This window comes from Hyalella azteca, unplaced genomic scaffold (genome assembly GCF_000764305.2).
Source record: "Hyalella azteca isolate HAZT.00-mixed unplaced genomic scaffold, Hazt_2.0.2 contig5203, whole genome shotgun sequence".
NCBI lineage: Eukaryota > Metazoa > Arthropoda > Malacostraca > Amphipoda > Hyalellidae > Hyalella > Hyalella azteca.
Window position 1 is genome coordinate 37,159 of NW_025935401.1, and position 20,130 is coordinate 57,288.

Consider the following 20,130-nt stretch of genomic DNA (forward strand, 5'->3'; position numbering starts at 1 on the left):
GATTTGGCCTACCGGGCAATTGACTTCCAAAAGAGGCTGGTAAATAGAAGCAAAACACCCTACGTGGCCGACTTGCTCCTGATTCACCCCTAAGCCGAATATAGTTCCTCTAAAACGACCTTCATCGGCACGAAAATTTTGACAGGGAAGGTGTCTCATGATTATTATTATTCATTATCTTTATTACCACGTACATTTGTCGAGCGTCATAATTAATGGTATCGCTGTTCTGTTGATGCTGTTGCTTGCTGAAGTTTCCATGCATTATTTAATGACCAAAGATTCGGCTTTACTTCAGAACGGATTATTTCAAGTCAGACCCTAGCTGACTTTAATCGTTCATTTCTAGACTTAAATTTATTCCCAATGAAAAAAGGAAACAAGTTTGTTTGTGTATTATTATAACTACTGCGATATTCATACCCACGTGTATGGCTTTTCTAGATCAGATTTAATGGGCTTGATCAAGGGTTTAAATATCAGCAGTCAACAGCGGTCTGCTGGAACTCCATATCTGCATGCCTGCTTGGAACTCCTGCTACTGCGAGACGAGCAGAGCTTCAATTGCGGTATTGTGACCTTTGCAACGTCATACTCATGTTCAAAGTTATAGCTTATTTTCCATGCTAAATGTGTGAAACTAAACTTAATAATGTAGATATTCAGTATCGGGATACGGTTTTCATTCGAAGTAAATTTTTATATTCACGCTGAGATACGGTCCTGCATCAGCGGCGTTTCATGCACGCGTCGCATAACAAAAACAACGTTACATGAGAGGGTTACCATTACCTCGGGTCACATCCTTCTGTCTGAAATATATATTACCTAGAAGTACAGACTCTGGAAATAAACAAATGAAAGTTAAACTCTTGGAATGCGTGTTGTGAACGCATGAGGTCGTGGCGGTCTCGTGAGGCCTCTAGATTCAGACAGTAATGTCAAATAATCAGATAGTTGCTGGCACAAAAAGTTTTGTATGTTATTTAACTTCCTACTTCAAATGCTACTCCTCAGCATCACTTGCTCATATAGCTTTAATTGCGTAATGCTCATGAGGCATTAATTTCAGGAAGGGATGTAATGAGTTGAAGGTATGTGAAAAATGATAAATTATTTGTTGACATTCATGATATTCTTCATGAAAATTTGATTTTGAATTTTATAAGTGTCTCCTGATGCTGCAAAGTTAGGAAACTCCAATGGAACACATCACTCCAAGCATCACATGTGATGCTTGGAGAAGCGGTGAGAAATAAAAAAACGATTAAATAGTTTTTAGAAACTATAGTTTTCGATAATATTCTTTCATGTGGACGCCTGCCCAAAAAATCATTTTAAAGGATTTTTAAACAAAACGATTTTCAGATTCAAGACAGATGCAATATAAAATTGATAGTAAATTGAGCAAAATTAGGTTTGATTATCATCGCCATCTCAAACGAAATATGTATTCATACAAATTGAACAAAATAAAAAAATGTATGCGCTGTATATATGTTCCATTGAGAACATATTGTGATGAAATTATTTATATACGTACATAGACATCCGCAACGTGTCAGCCAAAGTCTAGGATGAATATGCCCCTCTATGTACAGCGCCTTTACACTATGCTGGTGTGTGTCAAATTCTGCATACGTAAAATGGCTTTTTGAAGATATCTATTTAGATCTCAATAATTTACTTTCAATTATACTAGAAGAAGGTGAAGTAAGTAGTAGTACTAATACTAAAAGAAGGTGAAGAGCTTTACTAGGTAGTTGAAAATATTTACAAATATTTTACTTTAATATTTTTTGATAAATATATTCTAAGAATAGCTATTTTATTAGTACATATTGAAACAATAAATCATATCTATTTTGGACAATACTAACAGATACTTAACTATGTAAAGGTTACAACAATATACATTTTGATACGGCACCTTGCATTATTTTTTTACATTAACGCAGAAAGTTAAGTTTAAACATAAGCAAAAAATACTATGATCGTATGGTCGTAGAAAAGTCTTTTTTTTAATGGTTTTAGCCATGTTTTTCTCCACTGCACGTTTGCAGCACCAATCTATGCGCGCTAGGCTAAAAAGAAGGTCATATGCGCGTATACTTTATTATGGGTTCAAAGTGTGCACAAGAAGCTCAGCAGCGAGCCAGAGTTATTATATTTAGAATGTAGGCAAAAAATAACCTTTAGGCATTGTTTTAACGAATGCGACAGTAGAAAATTTACTCGACTATATAAACACGCTCTGTTTAATGAAAGTCGTAAACGAAGAGGATAAACGGAAAAATTTGTAAGGTTTTTATGAAAGAAGATAGTTTCAGTTTTAGTTTTATGTATTCTATATGTATAGTTTTCATAGGATAACAAATCATTATTGATTAGACTACTGCGAAACGGCATAATTGCGGAACAAATTTGTTCTATTTACTATGAAAAAAATTCCGATCCTAGGGACTAAATAAGTGAGGTTATCAAAATTATTTTCTATTAGTTGCGCCAAGATAAGAGATTTAAGATACATCTAACCACAACTTGTGCAAGTCTAAACTGCCCCACACTGCCCTAAACTGTCCCCCAGCTCTCTTAAATCGTAGAAGGAAACAACGGTATTCAGGCATTAAAGTTTGACCGCATAGCGACGAGAATTCTAATCCTTATCCGAAATTCATAGTAAAATCCTAATGAAAATATCATGACATGAGGAGAACAGAGGGTCTCCCCCAAGCTGCGGGCTGGTCTTGCTGGTAATAAGCAGAAGAGGGAGCTAGCGCTTCATAAAGCTCATCAGGCTTATTGCCCCAAACAAAGATAACACAAAGACGCACTTAGCCATTATTATGATACAGGAAGGACACGCACATTCTCCGGGCGATAATCAAGGGTCCAAAGCAGCGCATCTTTGCGCCGCTACATAATGAGCGGCCGCTTTGCCTGACGATGGAGCCTAGACTACGCGGCACAGCTTCAAAAATGTGGGGAGCGATCGCGCTGAGCGGCGCTGAAGGGAAGCACATGCAAATACATTGCTCTGAAGTAAAAATTATTTCGAGACGAGAAGCAATTATTGTTGTCATGTCATTTTGTGGCGTTAGGAATGCGCTAATGATTGTCCATCTTCATGTTTAATAATTTTTACTTGAATTTGTAAATGTTACTTTGAATAGCTTCAACCTTGGATAAATACAGGATTAATAATTTGTCCTTCTTATATGTGTATGTTGTAACTGACTTACTGAATCATTTGAATTTGATAAGAATTCAACCACAAAATTGTGTTTGGTAGTTCTTCTGAAACTATGTCCAAAGAATTAAAAATGCTGTGTTTGAAATATTTCCCAAACATAAATTTGCATGTTTTACTGGTAAATAATTTCAAAATTGGTTCTTTCTTCAGGTATAAGGACGTTATTCCTGCTCGGATGCGATCAAACCTGGTCTATGAGTTCTGTTGTGCACGCTGTGCATCTACGTACGTTGGAATGACGTCGCGTAACTTCTACATCCGGGTTTCTGAACACCGTGGCAGGAGCTATCGTTCTAACTTGCCTCTCGCCAAGTCTCCTCATTCTTCCGTGCGCCTCCATGCTGAACAGTGCGACGTGGCTGTATCTGAGAGTGATTTCAGGATACTCGGTTCCACTTCTGGCTGCTCGGATTTGAGAATTTTGGAGTCTCTACATATCTTCAAACGAAAACCATGTCTGAATAATGCGTTTAGCTCATATAATCTGGAAATAGTAAATCGCTAGGATTTTATATTCTTGTCGTACCCCTAGGACTAAGTTGTTCATAACTAGTCCTGTTTATTTCGATATAATGTTAGGTCTTGTTTAGGTTTTATGTCTGTCTTTGAATTTTGACTTTTAAAGTGAAGAGTAGGGGAGCTATATATATAGTGGAGGGCGTAGGGATTTTTTTTGGCTCGAAATTCACCTTCGGCCACCTCTGGCCTGCGGGAATTTTGCGCAACGGTTCCGCCAATCGCGGCAACCACCTTCGCGATAGCGCGGAAGCTGGCAGTGCCTGCCGGCCTGATCGATCGCTCGCGGTAGGACAGACTGACTGCGGCAGCAGGCCCTTTCCAGGCCGAGAAGCGCTGCCAAAATATTGCGCTGCTGTGGACATTCCTGCGCTGTTGACCACCCTGGCGTTGCGCTGGGGCGAGCGTTGGCGCAGGCAAGTTCACCCGCGGCTGGCTTCCAGACTGTGGCGATTTCTGACTGGGAAGCTGTCAAAATGTTTGCTGAACAAATAATTTTGCAACATTAATTGAATAAGTTGGAATTAGATTACGAGATCCTATGTGATTAGAATGGTTCACTCTACGGTATTTTATCACAGTATTTCAATTAGTTTTTGAATTTGAATGTACATGAACTATATACGATAACAAACTGAGCGAGGTTACTTGGATTATTATTAAATCTGATCGATATAAAATATGATAAAAATCTCATTATTTGAAAGAACTGTGGTTATTTTTTAATACAAATTAAACGTTTCATATAGTCAATTTTGTTGTAGTTTGTCTGACATGCGTTGCACGGAATCGCCCTCTCATTGGAACATAGAAACTCTTCTGTATTAACAGGGTCTCATCATTTCTGATCACTGTAGAACGTGAATGGTGGTCACTGTAAAATGTAATTAGGGAAATGTTGCACTCCAGCCGCTTACATTAATTAAGGTGATCAAGTTGCGTGGGAAACAAATGGAGTCTTCACCCTATCAAAATTTTTAGCTGGTGGCGAGCCTGAATTAGGAACCGCCTAGGACTCGGACCGAACGTAAATCAGCTTCTCTATATGTCCGCTATTTGGTCTACATTCCGGTCCCCGAATCAGACAGCTAATACTGAGGGGATTCTGCCAACTCTTGCCCTACTCTAAGGCGACTATAAAGTCGGCAAGGAGGTTCTGACTAGTCGCTGATTGCGATCAGTTGGCCAACTGACCCAGAATAACTCTAACGCGAGTATAGCGACTTTAGGGCGGAAGCTGAAGCATACCTTGAATTTTGCTAACCCTCTACCGTCTGATATAAGATTTCCTGAAAAAAATAATTTTTTTCTTCTTTCTATCGTGTTACTGATGATGCAATAACATCATATCTATATAACTTTTTTCATTTTGACGCATAGTGAAAAAATATATAATATGTCCCCCAGGGGGAACATTGGTCACCAGAAGGCAGTAATTTAAGTGTCACTCTTGAGGAACATCAGGCATACATACAAACATAAGGTATTATATTTCAATTTGAACTAGATTGTTATAATATGAGGATGGACAAACAATCAGGTAATGACAAAAATGTACTGTACCAAGATTCTCTGACTTGAAAAACATATACAGTCCTTTTTATTCACGTTGTTACAAAGTTCAGTTTGATAAGTTTACTCTCGATGGTAGGTGGCAAAGCAGTTAGAAGATACTGTTATACAAAATGTTTCCCCCTCCTCCCCCCCCATTTTGCAATGTATAATCCAAACTAAAACGAAATCGAAAAAATGTCTCGACCATCGCTAGATCTTTCTATTACGAATCGAATGGTATATGTCTTATTGCTGTAGCTTCAAAACTCTAGAAGGAGATAGGTTTGCCGTGACAAAAAGTGTGAATGATCAGGAGGGCGCGACAAAGTCCCGCGCGCCTCGCATAGGCACTCAATGTAGCAAGGATACAAAACTAAGCGTTACTGGTGCTCGATTCCAGTCAAGGATGGTGGGAGCGACTACATGCACACCTCCCCGTTCAACGACAGTAGGGTGACTGAGCTGCAACCCGAGTAGAGACTCAATTTATATGCTCGGCAGCGAATTTCCTCCGATCTAATTTGTTCTACAGCCCGTCCATTGCGGGATCTGTCCTGAACGCATAAATCAACGTACAGAGATGGTTTTGGTACCGTTGGATAGCTCAGAATGTCAGCTTTAAGATGAGACTAAAAACCGGAAAAGCCAAAACTGTCGATTTTGACCGATATGCTCGCCTTAAAGCATGATTGATATTTACGCAACAGAAACATTTTGTAAGTTTTAAGTGAAACTCACAGGCTGCGCGATGCCGGGGATGAGCTTGCCGTCGAGATACCAGGTAAGGAGCGCGGGAGGGCGGCCGTCGCTGCTCTGGCAGGCGACGTCGTAGTCGCGGCCCGCAAACAGCGGCTCGCGGGCGCCCAATATCGCCACCTTCGCGGGCTTCACTGCGCATGGAGGCGCCAGTGAGAGCAACAGCGCAGGATGATCAGCGTCAGGGTAGAAACTGAACTTAGCGGCATCAAGGAATGATGAGTCTTGATGAAATAATGCAAATTATTTTGCGATCAAATTGTAAGTAATTTAGTTCCTAAAGCAATGCTACTGTAGAAACTGGTCAATATAGTGTTGCAAGATAATACAGAACATTATAATTATAATTGAAAGTGTAAGCTAATGTTACAAAAGTTCAGTAAATAATTGATATATTTGCTATGGGATAGGTAGAATTGCAGACATCAAAATCGATGCCGATAAAGAAAATAATCGAGAATTTAAATCGATGCGGCGCAAAAACCGTAAATTCGTATAATTTTCCATCAAATGGCACCTATATATCAGTACTACCATCGTAGTCGACTTATATCACCTCATTGAACGCTATAAAAGAATTCATATCGTTACAAATTTCACTCAACCCAGGCATCCCAGAAAGCTCTTTAGAATCGTGTGACATATAACATGGAGGCGTTCATCGCTTTTTTTTGGTGGATGAAGAAATGTAAATTTGACCAATCTACGCGTCCTTTATTCTGATGTCGTTACATTAGAACTCGTATGTATTAATTGTGTAGCTTTTATAATAAATTAATAATAATAATAATTTAATAATAATCAGTTAGCTCCTAAAGAATGTTTATCGGTGGAGCTGCGACTGAATGCCATCCCTGGAATAAGAAATATTTAAAAAATATGTCGGAAAATTTTTCTCATATGAACTTCTTTTCAGAAATTAAAAAATTCACTGGCGCCATAGTTTTCTTAAAAAAAGCGCGTCTGATCTCACTGGGACATTTGCAATTCGAGGGCCGCTTCTGGGCTCATAATGGAGCGACGCTCCTGTAATCTATCAGTTTCTATATGCATGGCGTTGGACAGCACGCCTGAATTTAACCGCTCATATATACTTTTTAGAGATACATGGCTTCGTAATATTCTTATTTAGTGTTCAGAACACGGACTAGTGCACGTATCAGGTGAATTCAGGTTCATTTACCACTAATTGTTGACAAAGTGCATGTAATGTCGATAAAAACCGATGACGTTTGGGCGAACTCAAATAGAGAACGCACCACTTATTGACATTCAGGAATTACTTCTGTCGTAAATTAAAGAATAATTCATTATTAAATGTCACTAAATTATGGGTACCAATTTTCAGGGAGATACGCATTCATATTCGTTCAATATTCATTCATCATTTCTGTCACACTGTTAATATACCTTCTTAGTGAGGAAGTCATTTTGCGTAGACGTTACCAGTGTTAATAATAAAGGTGTCTCATCATTATTATTATTCATTATCTTTATTACCACGTACATTTGTCGAGCGTCATAATGGTATCGCTGTTCTGTTGATGCTGTTGCTGAAGTTTCCATACATTATTTAATGACCAAAGATTCGGCTTTACTTCAGAACGGATTATTTCAAGTCAGACCCTAGCTGACTTTAATCGTTCATTTCTAGACTTAAATTTATTCCCAATGAAAAAAGGAAACAAGTTTGTTTGTGTATTAGTGTGACTACAGCGATATTCATACCCACGATTTCTAGATCAGATTTAATGAGCTTGATCAAGGGTATAAATATCAGCAGTCAACAGCGGTCTGCTGGAACTACATATCTGCATGCCTGCATGGAACTCCTGCTACTGCGAGACGAGCAGAGCTTCAACTGCGGTATTGTGACCTTTGCAACATCATGCTCATGTTCAAAGTTATCGCTTCTTTTCCATGCTAAATGTGTAAAACTAAACTTATGAATGCAGATATTCAGTATCGGGATACGATTTGCATTCGAAGTAAATTTTTATATTCACGCTGAGATACGGTCCTGCATATCTGCGGCGTTTCATGCACGCGTCGCCCAACAAAAACAACGTTACATGGGAGGGTTACCATCACGTCGGGTCATATCCTTCTGTCTGAAATATATATTACCTAGAAGTACAGACTCTGAAAATAAACAAATGAAAGTTAAACTCGTGTAATGCGTGTTGTAAACGCATGAGGTCGTGGCGGTCTCGTGAGGCCTCTAGATCCAGACAGTAATGTCAAGTAATCAGAAAGTTGCTGGCACAACAAGTTTGTATGTTATTCAACTTCCTACTTCAAATGCTACTCCTCAGCATCACTTGCTCATATAGCTTTAATTGCATAATGCTCATAGAGCATTAATTTCAGGAAGGGATGTAATGAGTTGAAGGTATGTGAAAAATTATAAATTATTCGTGGACATTCATGATATTCTTCATGAAAATTTGATTTTGAATTTTGTAAGTGTCTCCTGATGCAGCAAAGTTAGGAAACTCCAATGGAACACATCATGTCGGTATCATTTCTTCGCTGAAAAAAACAGAAAGATGCTTGGAGTAGTGGTGAGAAATAAAAAACACTGTTAAATAGTTTTTAGAAATTATAGTTTTCGATAATATTTTTCCATGTGGACGCCTGCCCAATAAATCCTTTTAAAGGATTTTTAAACAAATAGATTTTCAGATTCAAGCTAGATGCAATATAAAATTGATAGTAAAGTGAGCATAATTAGGTTTGAATGTCATCGCCATCTGAAAAGAAATATGTATTCATACAAATTAATCAAGATAAAAAATGCATGCGCTGTATATATGTTCCAGTGAGAACCTAATGTGATGAAATTATTTATATACGCACACAGACATTCGCAACGTCTTCCTGTCAGCCAAGGTCTAGGATAAATGCCCCTCTATGTATAGCACCTCTACAGTATGCTGGTGTGTGTAACATTCTGCATGAGTAAAACGACTTTTTGAAGCTATCTAATTAGATCTCAATAATTTTCTTTTAATTATACTAGAAGAAGGTGAAGTAAGTAGTGGTACTAAGACTGGAAGAAGAAAAAGAGGTAGCTTTTCTAGGTGAGAACCTAGAACATATCTACAACACATATGTACATATCTACATACATGTACATATCTACAACATATCTGTACATATCTACATACACATCTACATACATGTACATCTACCTGTACATATCTACAAATAATTTACTTTATTATTTTTTGATAAATATATACTAAGACAAACACATTTATTAGTATATTTTGAAACAATAAATAACATCTATTTTGGACAATCCTAACAGGTACTTAACTATGCAAAGGTTACAAGAAAATACATTTTGATACGTCACCTTGCATTATTTTTGGCATAAACGTCGCAGTTTGGTTTCAACATGAGCAAAAAATACGATGATCGTATGGTCGTAGCAAAGTCTTTTTTTAATGGTTGTAGCCATGTTTTTCTCCACTGCACGTTTCAGCACCAATCTATATGCGCGCTAGGCTAAAAAATAACGAAGGTCATATGCGCGTGCTTTATTATGGGTTCAAAGTGTGCACAAAAAGCTCAGCAGAAAGCCAGAGCTATTATATTTCGAATGTAGGCAAAAGAATATAACCTTTAGGCATTGTTTAAACGAATGCGACAGTAGAAAATTGACTCGACAATAACACGCTCTGGGTCAAAATCGAAAATTTTGACTTTTTTGGTTTTTATACTCATCTTAAAGCTTACATTCTGACGCATCTAACGGTACCAAAACCATCTCTGTACGTTGATTTATGCGTTCACGACAGATCGCGAAAGGGTTAATGGTGGTGGAGTTCCTTAACATTTAATATAGGCCTAAATTACCGGTAGCACACTTAAATAGCTAGTCTGAACACGCTGTGCTTCAGTTATCCGCCTGCAGTCATATGGGAGGGTTCTCGTGCCGTCGTTCGCACCAGCCTTGACAGAAATTAAGCTCCAATATCGTGTAGTCTTGCAACCTCGCACCCTTGATCGAATGTCTTTTTCGAGGCGCACGCGACTTTGTTGGGCCCTACTGAAAAGTTAACTTATTGTCACTGCAAACCTATCTCCTCCTAGAGTTATGAAGCTACAGCAATGAGACATATACCATTCGATTCGCAATTGAATTATCTAGAGATTCGTCGTAGCTTTTTTCCAATTTCGTTATAGTTTTGAAAATATTTTGAAAAAAGGGGGTAGAAAAAGGGGGAAATGGAAACATTTTCGAAAACTTTGCGAAAAATACTCCCCCATCCACAAAAATTCGAAATTCGAAAAAAGCTTCGACGAATCGATAGATATGGTAGTTACGCATCGAATGATATGCGTCTCAATGTTGTAGCTTCGAAATCCCAGGAGATAGTTTTCTACGGTACCCCCTTTTTTCCGTTTTCTAAGAATTTCACGTTTTCTTTCATTTTTTTCGAAAAATTTACACGAACAAAAAAGTCTTAGAATTCTGTTTTACATATGAGTACCAAGTTTCAAAACGATCCGTCTGTAAACAAAAAAGTTTTTTCATCACCTATTTGGTAATTGATGGAGGTGCCTAGAGCGCCCCTACTAAATCATGGTTGTTTTAAGAAAGCAATGCATGCACGCGGCAAATAGACAAAGAAAGTCGCAAATGAAGAGGCTAAAAGGAAAAATTTGTTAGATTTTTGTGAAAGAAGATTGATTCTATATGTATAGTTTTCATAGGATAACCAATTATAATTGATTAGACTACTGCGAAACGGTATAATTGTGGAACAAATTTGTTCTATTTACTATAAAAAAATATCGCCGATCCTCGGGACTAAATGGGTGAGGTTATAAAAATTATTTTCTATTAGTTGCGCCAAGATAAGAGATTTAAGATACATCTAACAACAACTTGTGCAAGTCTAAACTGCCCCACACCTCAGCTCTCATAAATCGTTGGAGGAAACAATTAATGGCATACAGGCATTCAATTTTGACCGAATAGCGATGAGAATTCTAATCCTTATCCGAAATTCATAGTCCAATCTTAATGAAAACATCATGATATTGTAGAGGAGAGAAATGCAACTTTTATAGATGTCTTTTACATTGATAATTTTCTAATAAAATGGCTTTAGACTTCCGTGCGATGTTGCCGGATCCGCTCTGTATTGCGGAATAGTAGCAGCTCTATTTAGGATCACTCGATCTGCGCCACCATACGGGACAGGTGTGTACTGTGCACTGGTTAATTTGATATTTTTTAGAATAGGACCAATATTGTGTACTTTATTGTGACCTGGAATAGATTAGTGTGATGCCAATCTGTATAGCTATAGGTGTGAAAATGTCTTCTTAGTTTTTATGATAAAGTTTTAGACATGACCCATTGTGTACGTGTAGAATCTGTATCAGTTTTATCTCGTATACAGAGAGACCTCAAAATCGTGGTCCGAAGTTTTGACTTCGCTTCAACTCACAAACGCTCTGTTTATCTTGTCATTGTTGAATGAGAGTTAGAGGTTGAGGTGTTGGCTGCGGGCGTCGCCCTCGGTGTTGGCGGCGGCGCAGGCGTAGCTGCCCGCCTGGGAGCGCCTCACGCGCTGCACCGCCAGCGACTGGTTGCTCACGATCACGCCACAAGACACGTTGTGCTGCACCGACGAGTTCTGTTGTGCTAACGAATACAACTAAATGAATTTTTTCGGATTAATGTAATATAAGGACAAAATTAATCAAATGTATACGAAGTTATCATGAACTATTTTGCAATGATGTAAACAATTTCGATATAGAGAATTCAGACTATCTTTGCTTGTTGATTGGATGAAAGAAGGTAGATGATGGCTAAAGGTATCATTTTTTACTGATATAGATTAAACAATTGCATTATTGCAAAGTTTTATTATAACTATGATGAAGCATTCTGCAAGTCAACTCATAAAATTATATGATTAAATTGAGTTGAATCAATTGTCGTAACTGAAATTTTCCTCTGTGGGTACATGTTGCCGATGATTAATAAAACATCGGATGCAAGTGAAGTCGAACGACTAGTCCACAGACAAGGCAATTAAAAACGACCTAATTCTAGTTACCAGGCCATTAAAAACAACGGTTATTTTATCCGTAGACACTGGGCTAAGAAAGCGAGAAAAAATAGAGTGCTAGCGACACATTGTTAGAAGCGATAGAACAGATCAATTGTCTCGCTTGAAGACATTCGTTCCAAAAACACAAACCAAGAGAAATAACAAGAGGATTGATTAGTTTCACCAAAGTACAAAATGTGTATTGTAAATTTTGGGATTGGTGTTCATTAACGACAATAGATTAGCAGGTAAACCCTGAGTAACGAGACTAGCAATAATGTGATGTGGCCTGCTCTGTAATAATGTCCCGTCTGATGTACACTACAACGAGCCTGACGTGTTTATACATCATTTTAATATATAACTATTGTTATGCCTACTGCAGATTAAGGGTATGATCGAAATCGAGACCTGTAATACTGGTGCACCTTTTCAAGATTTTAAAAAGCAAAGAAAATTCAACGAAAATTCATCATTTCTTCATAGAAAACGTTTAGGAGTCCAGCTTCAACATCAGTTCAAAAACTCGAGAAAATAGATGCAATCAGTAGAAACTACAGTTGAAATTTCTAAAACGTACAAGTCTAAACTTAAATCCACAATGTATGAAAAGGCAAAAAATGTATATTACTATTTTCCAGTGCATAACAGCTGAATGTTGCATTCGAATTAAGCCTCTGTCCATATATATAAAAATTTTATAAAACACGCAAATCGGAAACATCGAAAGTGGAAGCTGGAACTTGAAAGTCACTATCAGATATAGGAACGGCACGCAGCTCGGCGTCAGTTAACACAGCCCAATGAGAGGGACGCGATAATATGGGGCCAGACCAATGACTCCATCTTTTGTGCTCTGCGACCCTAGGAAAAAATTGCGTGACGTCATACCAACGTACGCAGATGCACATCGAGCAAAACTATTTATAAACTAGAAAATGTCGCAAGTGAATAGGGACCTAAAAAATAACCGGTTTAAAATTGTTCCCCAACAAACATGACGACTAACATTTGGGAAGTATTTCAGAAACAAAAGTTTTAGCTATCTTGGCATAGTTTCGGATATAGGGCCGAAGAATTAAATATTCCTATTGTCCCGCAATAGAGTAACTTAGCTGTTACGCTGGGACATGAATTTTCTATTCGGGTAAACGTAAACACTGAATTATTCGGAAATCCATATAGCGAAAAGGAATAGCGCAAAATTCCAATTCACCGTGCATAGCATATGGTGTGTCAAACAAATACGAAACCCTCGGTGTAATAATGTTTGAAGTACACTAATCTTGAGTCTAATTGTGCAAAAGCTAAAAAAGCAGGTACTTAGACCAGGGAAAGTCGATTTTCGGAATACAGAAGTCTGAAAACGGTCATTAGATATAGTAACGTTGCAATTGAGGAAGGACCGTCTATTGTTTGATTCAAGGCTTTTCAAGCTCTAAGGTAAATTTGATGGAACTATGTGGCATGATTAGGTAATGGAAGAAAAGTTTGACGTAAGGGGGGATGATTGAGAATAAAAAAATATAACTCAGTACTCACTGCAGGGAGTGACAGAGAGCGCATTTTCTCGTCGACGAAAACGTGGTCACGGACGGACGGACGGACAGACACACGGACGGACATGATAAGCACAATCGCGCATTTTTTCCATGAATGAGAAAATGCGCTAAAAATGGCATCGACGTATCTATAGTAGGATACTGGCCTAAAATCGAGAGGATGTTTCGTCAGCTGACTGAGAAACATCGTGAAACACCAATAAAAAATATTAGCAGAGGTTGGGTCGAGTGGAACACCCATGCCCTAACCGTCAATTAGTCGGTAAAACGATCAAGCTAATATGAAAAAATATAACTCGGTACTCACTGCAGTGAGTGACAGAGAGCGCATTTTCTCGTCGACGAAAGCATGAAGTCACGGACGGACAAGGCGAGCACAATAGTGCATTTTTTTCATAAATGAGAAAATGCGCTAACAAGAGTTTAGAACTGATGATAACAGAAGGGATTAAAAAAATTACGGTTCAAACCAATAACAATGTCATTTATATTTTATATAAAAGACCATTTATATATTTATAACAGAGAATCGAGAAATTTTTTATTTGTCCAACATATTGATATATCAGTAGACAAATTTTCCACGTCGAAAGAGGCCATATAATTAAATTATTCCTGAACGTCGGTAAAATACATCGAATGGTCCACGAACGTACATGGATTGCCTATACTATTCTATAGGGTAACATGGGGCAGCGAGCCCACTGCGGGTCACGGGCCCATAGCGGGTTTCTCGCTAAGTATGGCAGATATTGGTCCGTGTTCTCTACCGCCGGTCGACAGTTTCACTGGGATGAAGTGCACGGATTTATGTTTTGCTAAGTGATTGCGTTATTAAGTTCTTTGCGAATAACTGTTTTAGTCCAGATAAAAATTTTTTTGCCGCTAAATAAAGTTTTTTTCCATTACTATAGATGAAGATTTTGAAATTACTTTGAATTATTTTTTCAAAGTAATATTTCTAGGGATANAAAGGTCTCCTTACTTTGTGTGATTTAGTTTTAGGCATGACCCATTGTGTACGTTTAGTGTCTAATAGTTCTATCTCATACAGAGAGACCTCGAAGTCTTGATTAGAAGTCGTGACCCAAATCTTCAATTTACACGCATATCTTATTGTCATTGTTGAATGAAAGTTACGCATTGATCGTCCTTATTCTCCTGTCGGTTACTGTGTTGATTTGCAAGAAATGACACGAACCGTGGTTGGGTTATTGCGGATTGGACAAAGTCTCACGTTACGCCCAGTTGGTACTGGCCCCGTAACATGATCAAATTAACTTGTCTGCTCACGTTATGGAACCACTCGATCTTGTAGATCTTCGGATTGGACCTGATGACACACTCGAAGTATACGTCGCTGCCTTCACGTATGTTTTCGGGACTCAACGATGACCCAAGACGAACTTCCACCTGTGGAGGATCTGATGAGGAGGGAACAATGAAGCTGCCGATTACAGAAAATACACTGGCTTAAATGGCACAGTAATTATCCTGCAGTTGTAGAAGTGAAGGTGTTATATAATATGACTGGCGATTAAGCAAGAAAAATTGCAATACGACGTCGACTATGAGAAGAAATTATTGAACGAACGAATAAACGTCTTTCTTGAACAATCGTGAAAATACAGCGAGCGAAGAGGCTAGGGCAATCTACCTGAACTAAAAAATATAACTCAGTACTCACTGCAGTGAGTGACAGAGAGCGCATTTTCTCGTCGACGAAAACGGACGGACAGACAAAAGCGCCTTTTTTCCATAAATGAGAAAATGCGCTAAAAAGAGAAAACCTGTAACTAAAAGGCGAGGGAGAGATGACATGACAAGATAAGATAGCAATCACGGGGTAATTTAAAGAAGGAATTATTGAAGGTGAGTTCAAAAATTACATATTTCACTGGTTTGCTCGCGGGTACTAGTACATGAAAAAAACCACCTGAGCTTACAATGTTAGGCGCTGTACTAAATATTTATAATTATAGACCTCATCGACTGTTTTATTAAAGTGCGATAGGTTATCATTGACGCTCATAAAAAAAGCAAAAAAAAAAAAAAGAATGGCATCTACATTTGGTGAAAATAAATGCTCTTCGATATGAAAAGTTTACAAAAAGAAATAATAAAATATTTCTAAAAAATATTTTGCAACGCAAGCGCTTTTGAATATTCTATTTCAAGTAATCCTGTACACTACAACTAGAAATGTCCTTTATTAGTAGAAAACTCTAACCACAGAATATTATTGACTGTGTATCAAGCAAATCCATGGGCCATAAATAATGCACAAGTAATGTGAAATATATATATATTTGAAATCTAGTACAAATAAATTAGAAATAAAACTCAATTTATATATAATATGGATCGATTTGCATTGAATTTCAACTGGAAAATCGTGGTTCATAATCATGAAATTTCCAGCAAAAAATACTTTTGTAAGGTAGGTAGTTACATCTGATGAAAATGAGATTGCAAATGATGGTGTAGATTTCTAAAAGTTTTCTACTGACCTGTAATGGAAGGAAGCTAGTGTAAGTTATTAATAGCGCTTTTGGCAATTAATGGAAAAACAGAGCAATAATACGTTTTCGAGCTTCGTGCACCTAGAAAAATTTTCATCATTGTTCAGTGTATTGTAATTTTTCAAAAACTCCAATCTAACTGTTGACGGTTTAATAAGCCACCCGTTTAAAAAGTCACAACACCAACTAAATGACAAATATTTTCATTTCGGAAGAGTTAGACTCAATTAATAAACTTCCGGCAGTAAAGTAATTTCAGTGCGACGCTGAGTGTTTAGTCAAATACTTTTCGTGCAATATTCCACGCTTCACAAAATACTTGAGGAAACACATTTTGCCTGATATATGTACACTGTACAGTAGCCCAAAATGTATCAATATCAAAATCTTTGTGTAAATATTAAAGGCTCGAAAAAATTTACTAATTAAACGCAATATATGTTCTGAACGAAAAATTTATCATACTCATTCTAAGCAGAAAGATTAGTTATTCATATACACGGAGTTTTCTACTCTCAATAAATAAATATCCTTAATAAACACTAAAAAATTCAAATTAAGTTTTCATATAATACTCACAATATATTTCAAGTTGCCACGTGTCTTCGATAGGCCGGTGCCTGATGACGGGCGACTGAGCGCGACACGTGAGGGACACGGAGTTGAGGGAGGCCGTGGCGTGGACGCGGGCCGTCGAGAGCGATTTATTTGCGCCGCCACTCTGGTTACAAGGTCGAGTTTATCAATACACGTGTGACAACGAGGCAGATAAAACCAGTGACCACAACATGTTAATAGCACCGCTTTTCTGATGGTGACAAGGTTGAGTTTATCAATACACGGGTGACAACGAGGCAGATAAAACCAGCGACAACAACATGTTAATAGCACCGCTTTTCTGATGGTTACAAGGTCGAGTTTATCATTACACGGGTGACAACGAGGCAGATAAAACCAGCGACAACAACATGTTAATAGTACCGCATTTCTNGCGACCACAACATGTTAATAGCACCGCTTTTCTGATGGTGACAAGATTGAGTTTATCAATACACGTGTGACAACGAGGCAGATAAAACCAGCGACAACAACATGTTAATAGCACCGCTTTTTTGATGGTGACAAGATTGAGTTTATCAATACACGGGTGATCCTGAGGCAGATAATGGATTGCGACAACAGCTTGCTGTTATCGCGCCATTCTGGTGGTCACTAGGTTGAGTTTATCAATATAAATCAGGCAACAACAAATTGTTTTTTGAACTCCCAATGTGTAGAGTTCTGTGATCTTAAACTCAAACTTTCACTGGAAGCCTTCGGAAAATGAGCAGTCGATAAATACTTTTCGCGTACGGTGCGAATCTTGCTTTCAACAATTATACTTCTCGCTGTATACAAACTTAATTTTATAAATAATTTTCGCGCTACTTGCGCTATAGAATTGACGAGCTGCCTAAACTCAAATTGCTTCCTTTTCTTTTTTACTATGGCCAACGATAGCTGAAAGACTTGCATTTACGCGGTTAAAGTAGCTTTGCACAAAGCTTGCTAAGAAACATCTAACTTTTATTTGAAATTAATGAAAGACAAATTGCTATCAGAATGATTGCTGAAAAATTTTGCAGCATTAATTGAATAAATTGGAATTAGATTACGAGATCCTAAGTGATTAGAATGGTTCACTCTACGGTATTTTATCACAGTATTTTAATTAGTTTTTGAATTTAAATGTATATGAACTATATACGATAACAAACTGAGCGAGGTTACTTTGATTATTATTAAATCTGATCGATATAAAATATGATAAAATCTAATTATTTGAAAGAACTGTGGTAATTTTTTAATACAAATTGAACGTTTTATATAGTCAATTTTGTTGTAGTTTGTCTAACTGCGTTGCACGGAATCGCCCTCTCATTGGAACATAGAAGCTCTTCTGTAATAACAGGGGGCCATAATTTCTGATTACTGTAGAACGTGAATGGTGGTCACTGTAGAATTAATGTAATTAGGGAAATGTTGCACTCCAGCCGCTTACATTTAAGGGGATCAAGTTGTGTAGGAAATAAATGAAGTCTTCATACATGTACATACACTGAGGCAAGTTATTTAAAACCATTAAGACATTATTATTAACCTTGAAATTTACTTCAACGAATTCAGAACACAGAGACTTTTCGATATAATTCGCGCTTCAAGTTTGCCGTTTGATGAAATTGTTATGTTAAGAAACTTTGTTTGTTAATTTAATTTTTTCACACGAAAAATTGTGAGCTCACAAAAGCTACATCAGTCGAGTTGATTGATTTAAATGAAACTTTTTCAAGGTATTTTTCATTGCATTCATTCACCAATTTTTCAGGTTATGACCAAACATGGCGATGGAAAGGCAAATAAAATGAAATCATCAGATGCATTCTGGTCAAATTAACTAACAAATAAAATTCAATATTTCTGAATTTATTTTTTCTATTGCTTGGATATCAGTCGGCACCCGTCACTGGTTGTTTGTAACGCGTGTGGTTTATATAAGGATGTGACTAATTTTATAAAGCAAGCTCTAAGATTTATTCATATTAAACCTAGTTAATTCTAGATAAAATCGAAATTAATGTACTTTACCATACTCGAAAGTCGAGGTGACTCAGAAATACAGTCAGGAAAACTTCACTTTTGTGTAATTTGCTTCGGCTGAGTGGACTGCTTTGATGCAATTTATGCAGATTATTTGTGCAGACTATCATGCCATCAAAAGATGAAATTGGCAAAATTGAAAGTACGCAAAGCCCAGAAGATTTGGTAAAAAGTATAAGCCAGTAAATTCCAAATTAAGGGAAGCATATCGGTCAAAATCTATTTTCTATATTTAGGGAAGGATCATCTCCAAGCTTGGTGAACATATGTAAAATCGAAAATGACGACTATTTTGTTCATTTGAATTTTTCGAAAAAAATGCAAGAAAACGTGAAATTATTAGAAAACGGCCAAAAAGGGGGTACTTTAGAAAATTTATCTCCTCCTACAAATATCGCGCTACAACATCGAGACACGTATAATTCGATTTGTAAAGACAATATCTAGCCATTGTCGAGCCACTTTTTCAATTATTTTCTTGGTTCTCTTGTTATGATGATTTTTCTGAGAAATTTCGAATTTTCGAAATTTTCCCCTAATTCCCCCCCCCCCATTTTGCAATATATAATCCAAACTAAAACGAAATCGAAAAAGATGGCGCGACAATCGCTAGATCTTTTCAGTACGAATCGAATGGTATATGTCTCATCGCTGTAGCTTCAATCTCTAGGAGGAGATGTGTTTGCCGTGAAGAAAAAGTGTGAATGTTCAAGAGGGCGCGACAAAGTCCCGCGCGCCTCGCATAGGCTCTCAATGTAGCAAAGATACAAAACTAAGCGTTACTGGAGATCGATTCCAGTCAAATATGGTGGGAGCGACTACATGCACACCTCCCCGTTCAACGACAGGAGGGTGACTGAGCTGCAACCCGAGTTGAGACTCTATTTATATGCTCGGCAGTGAATTTCATCCGATCTTATTTGTTAAAGACCCCCTCACTCCCCTCCATTGCGGGATCTGTCCTGAACGCATAAATCAACGTAAAGAAATGGTTTTGGTACCGTTGGTTAGCTCAGAATGTCAGCTTTAAGATGAGACTTAAAACCAGAAAAAACTGTCGATTTTGACCGATATGCTACCCTTAAAGCATTATTGATTTATACGCAACGGAAACATTTTGTAAGTTTTAAGTGAAACTCACAGGCTGCGCGGTGCCGGGGATGAGCTTGCCGTCGAGGTACCAGGTCAGGAGCGCGGGAGGGCGGCCGTCGCTGCTCTGGCAGGCGACGTCGTAGTCGCGGCCCGCAGAC

The 20,130-nt window shown here is 37.8% G+C and overlaps 1 protein-coding gene and 1 non-coding gene across 2 annotated transcripts in view; both read right to left on the reverse strand.

Annotated features, from left to right (window-relative positions):
• Positions 1–20,130, reverse strand: part of LOC108667211 — a 46,965-nt gene that overhangs the window by 18,906 nt on the left and 7,929 nt on the right. The window contains exon 2 of the mRNA XM_047880333.1: positions 6,062–6,213. Coding sequence (XP_047736289.1) covers positions 6,062–6,213 — 152 coding nt within the window. The remainder of the gene's footprint in view (positions 1–6,061; positions 6,214–20,130) is intronic.
• Positions 11,713–20,057, reverse strand: LOC108667212. The gene is made up of 4 exons (XR_007156679.1): positions 20,022–20,057; positions 16,823–16,964; positions 15,015–15,145; positions 11,713–11,736 (listed from the first exon to the last, which is right to left on the reverse strand). It is a non-coding gene; the product is annotated as an uncharacterized LOC108667212 (transcript).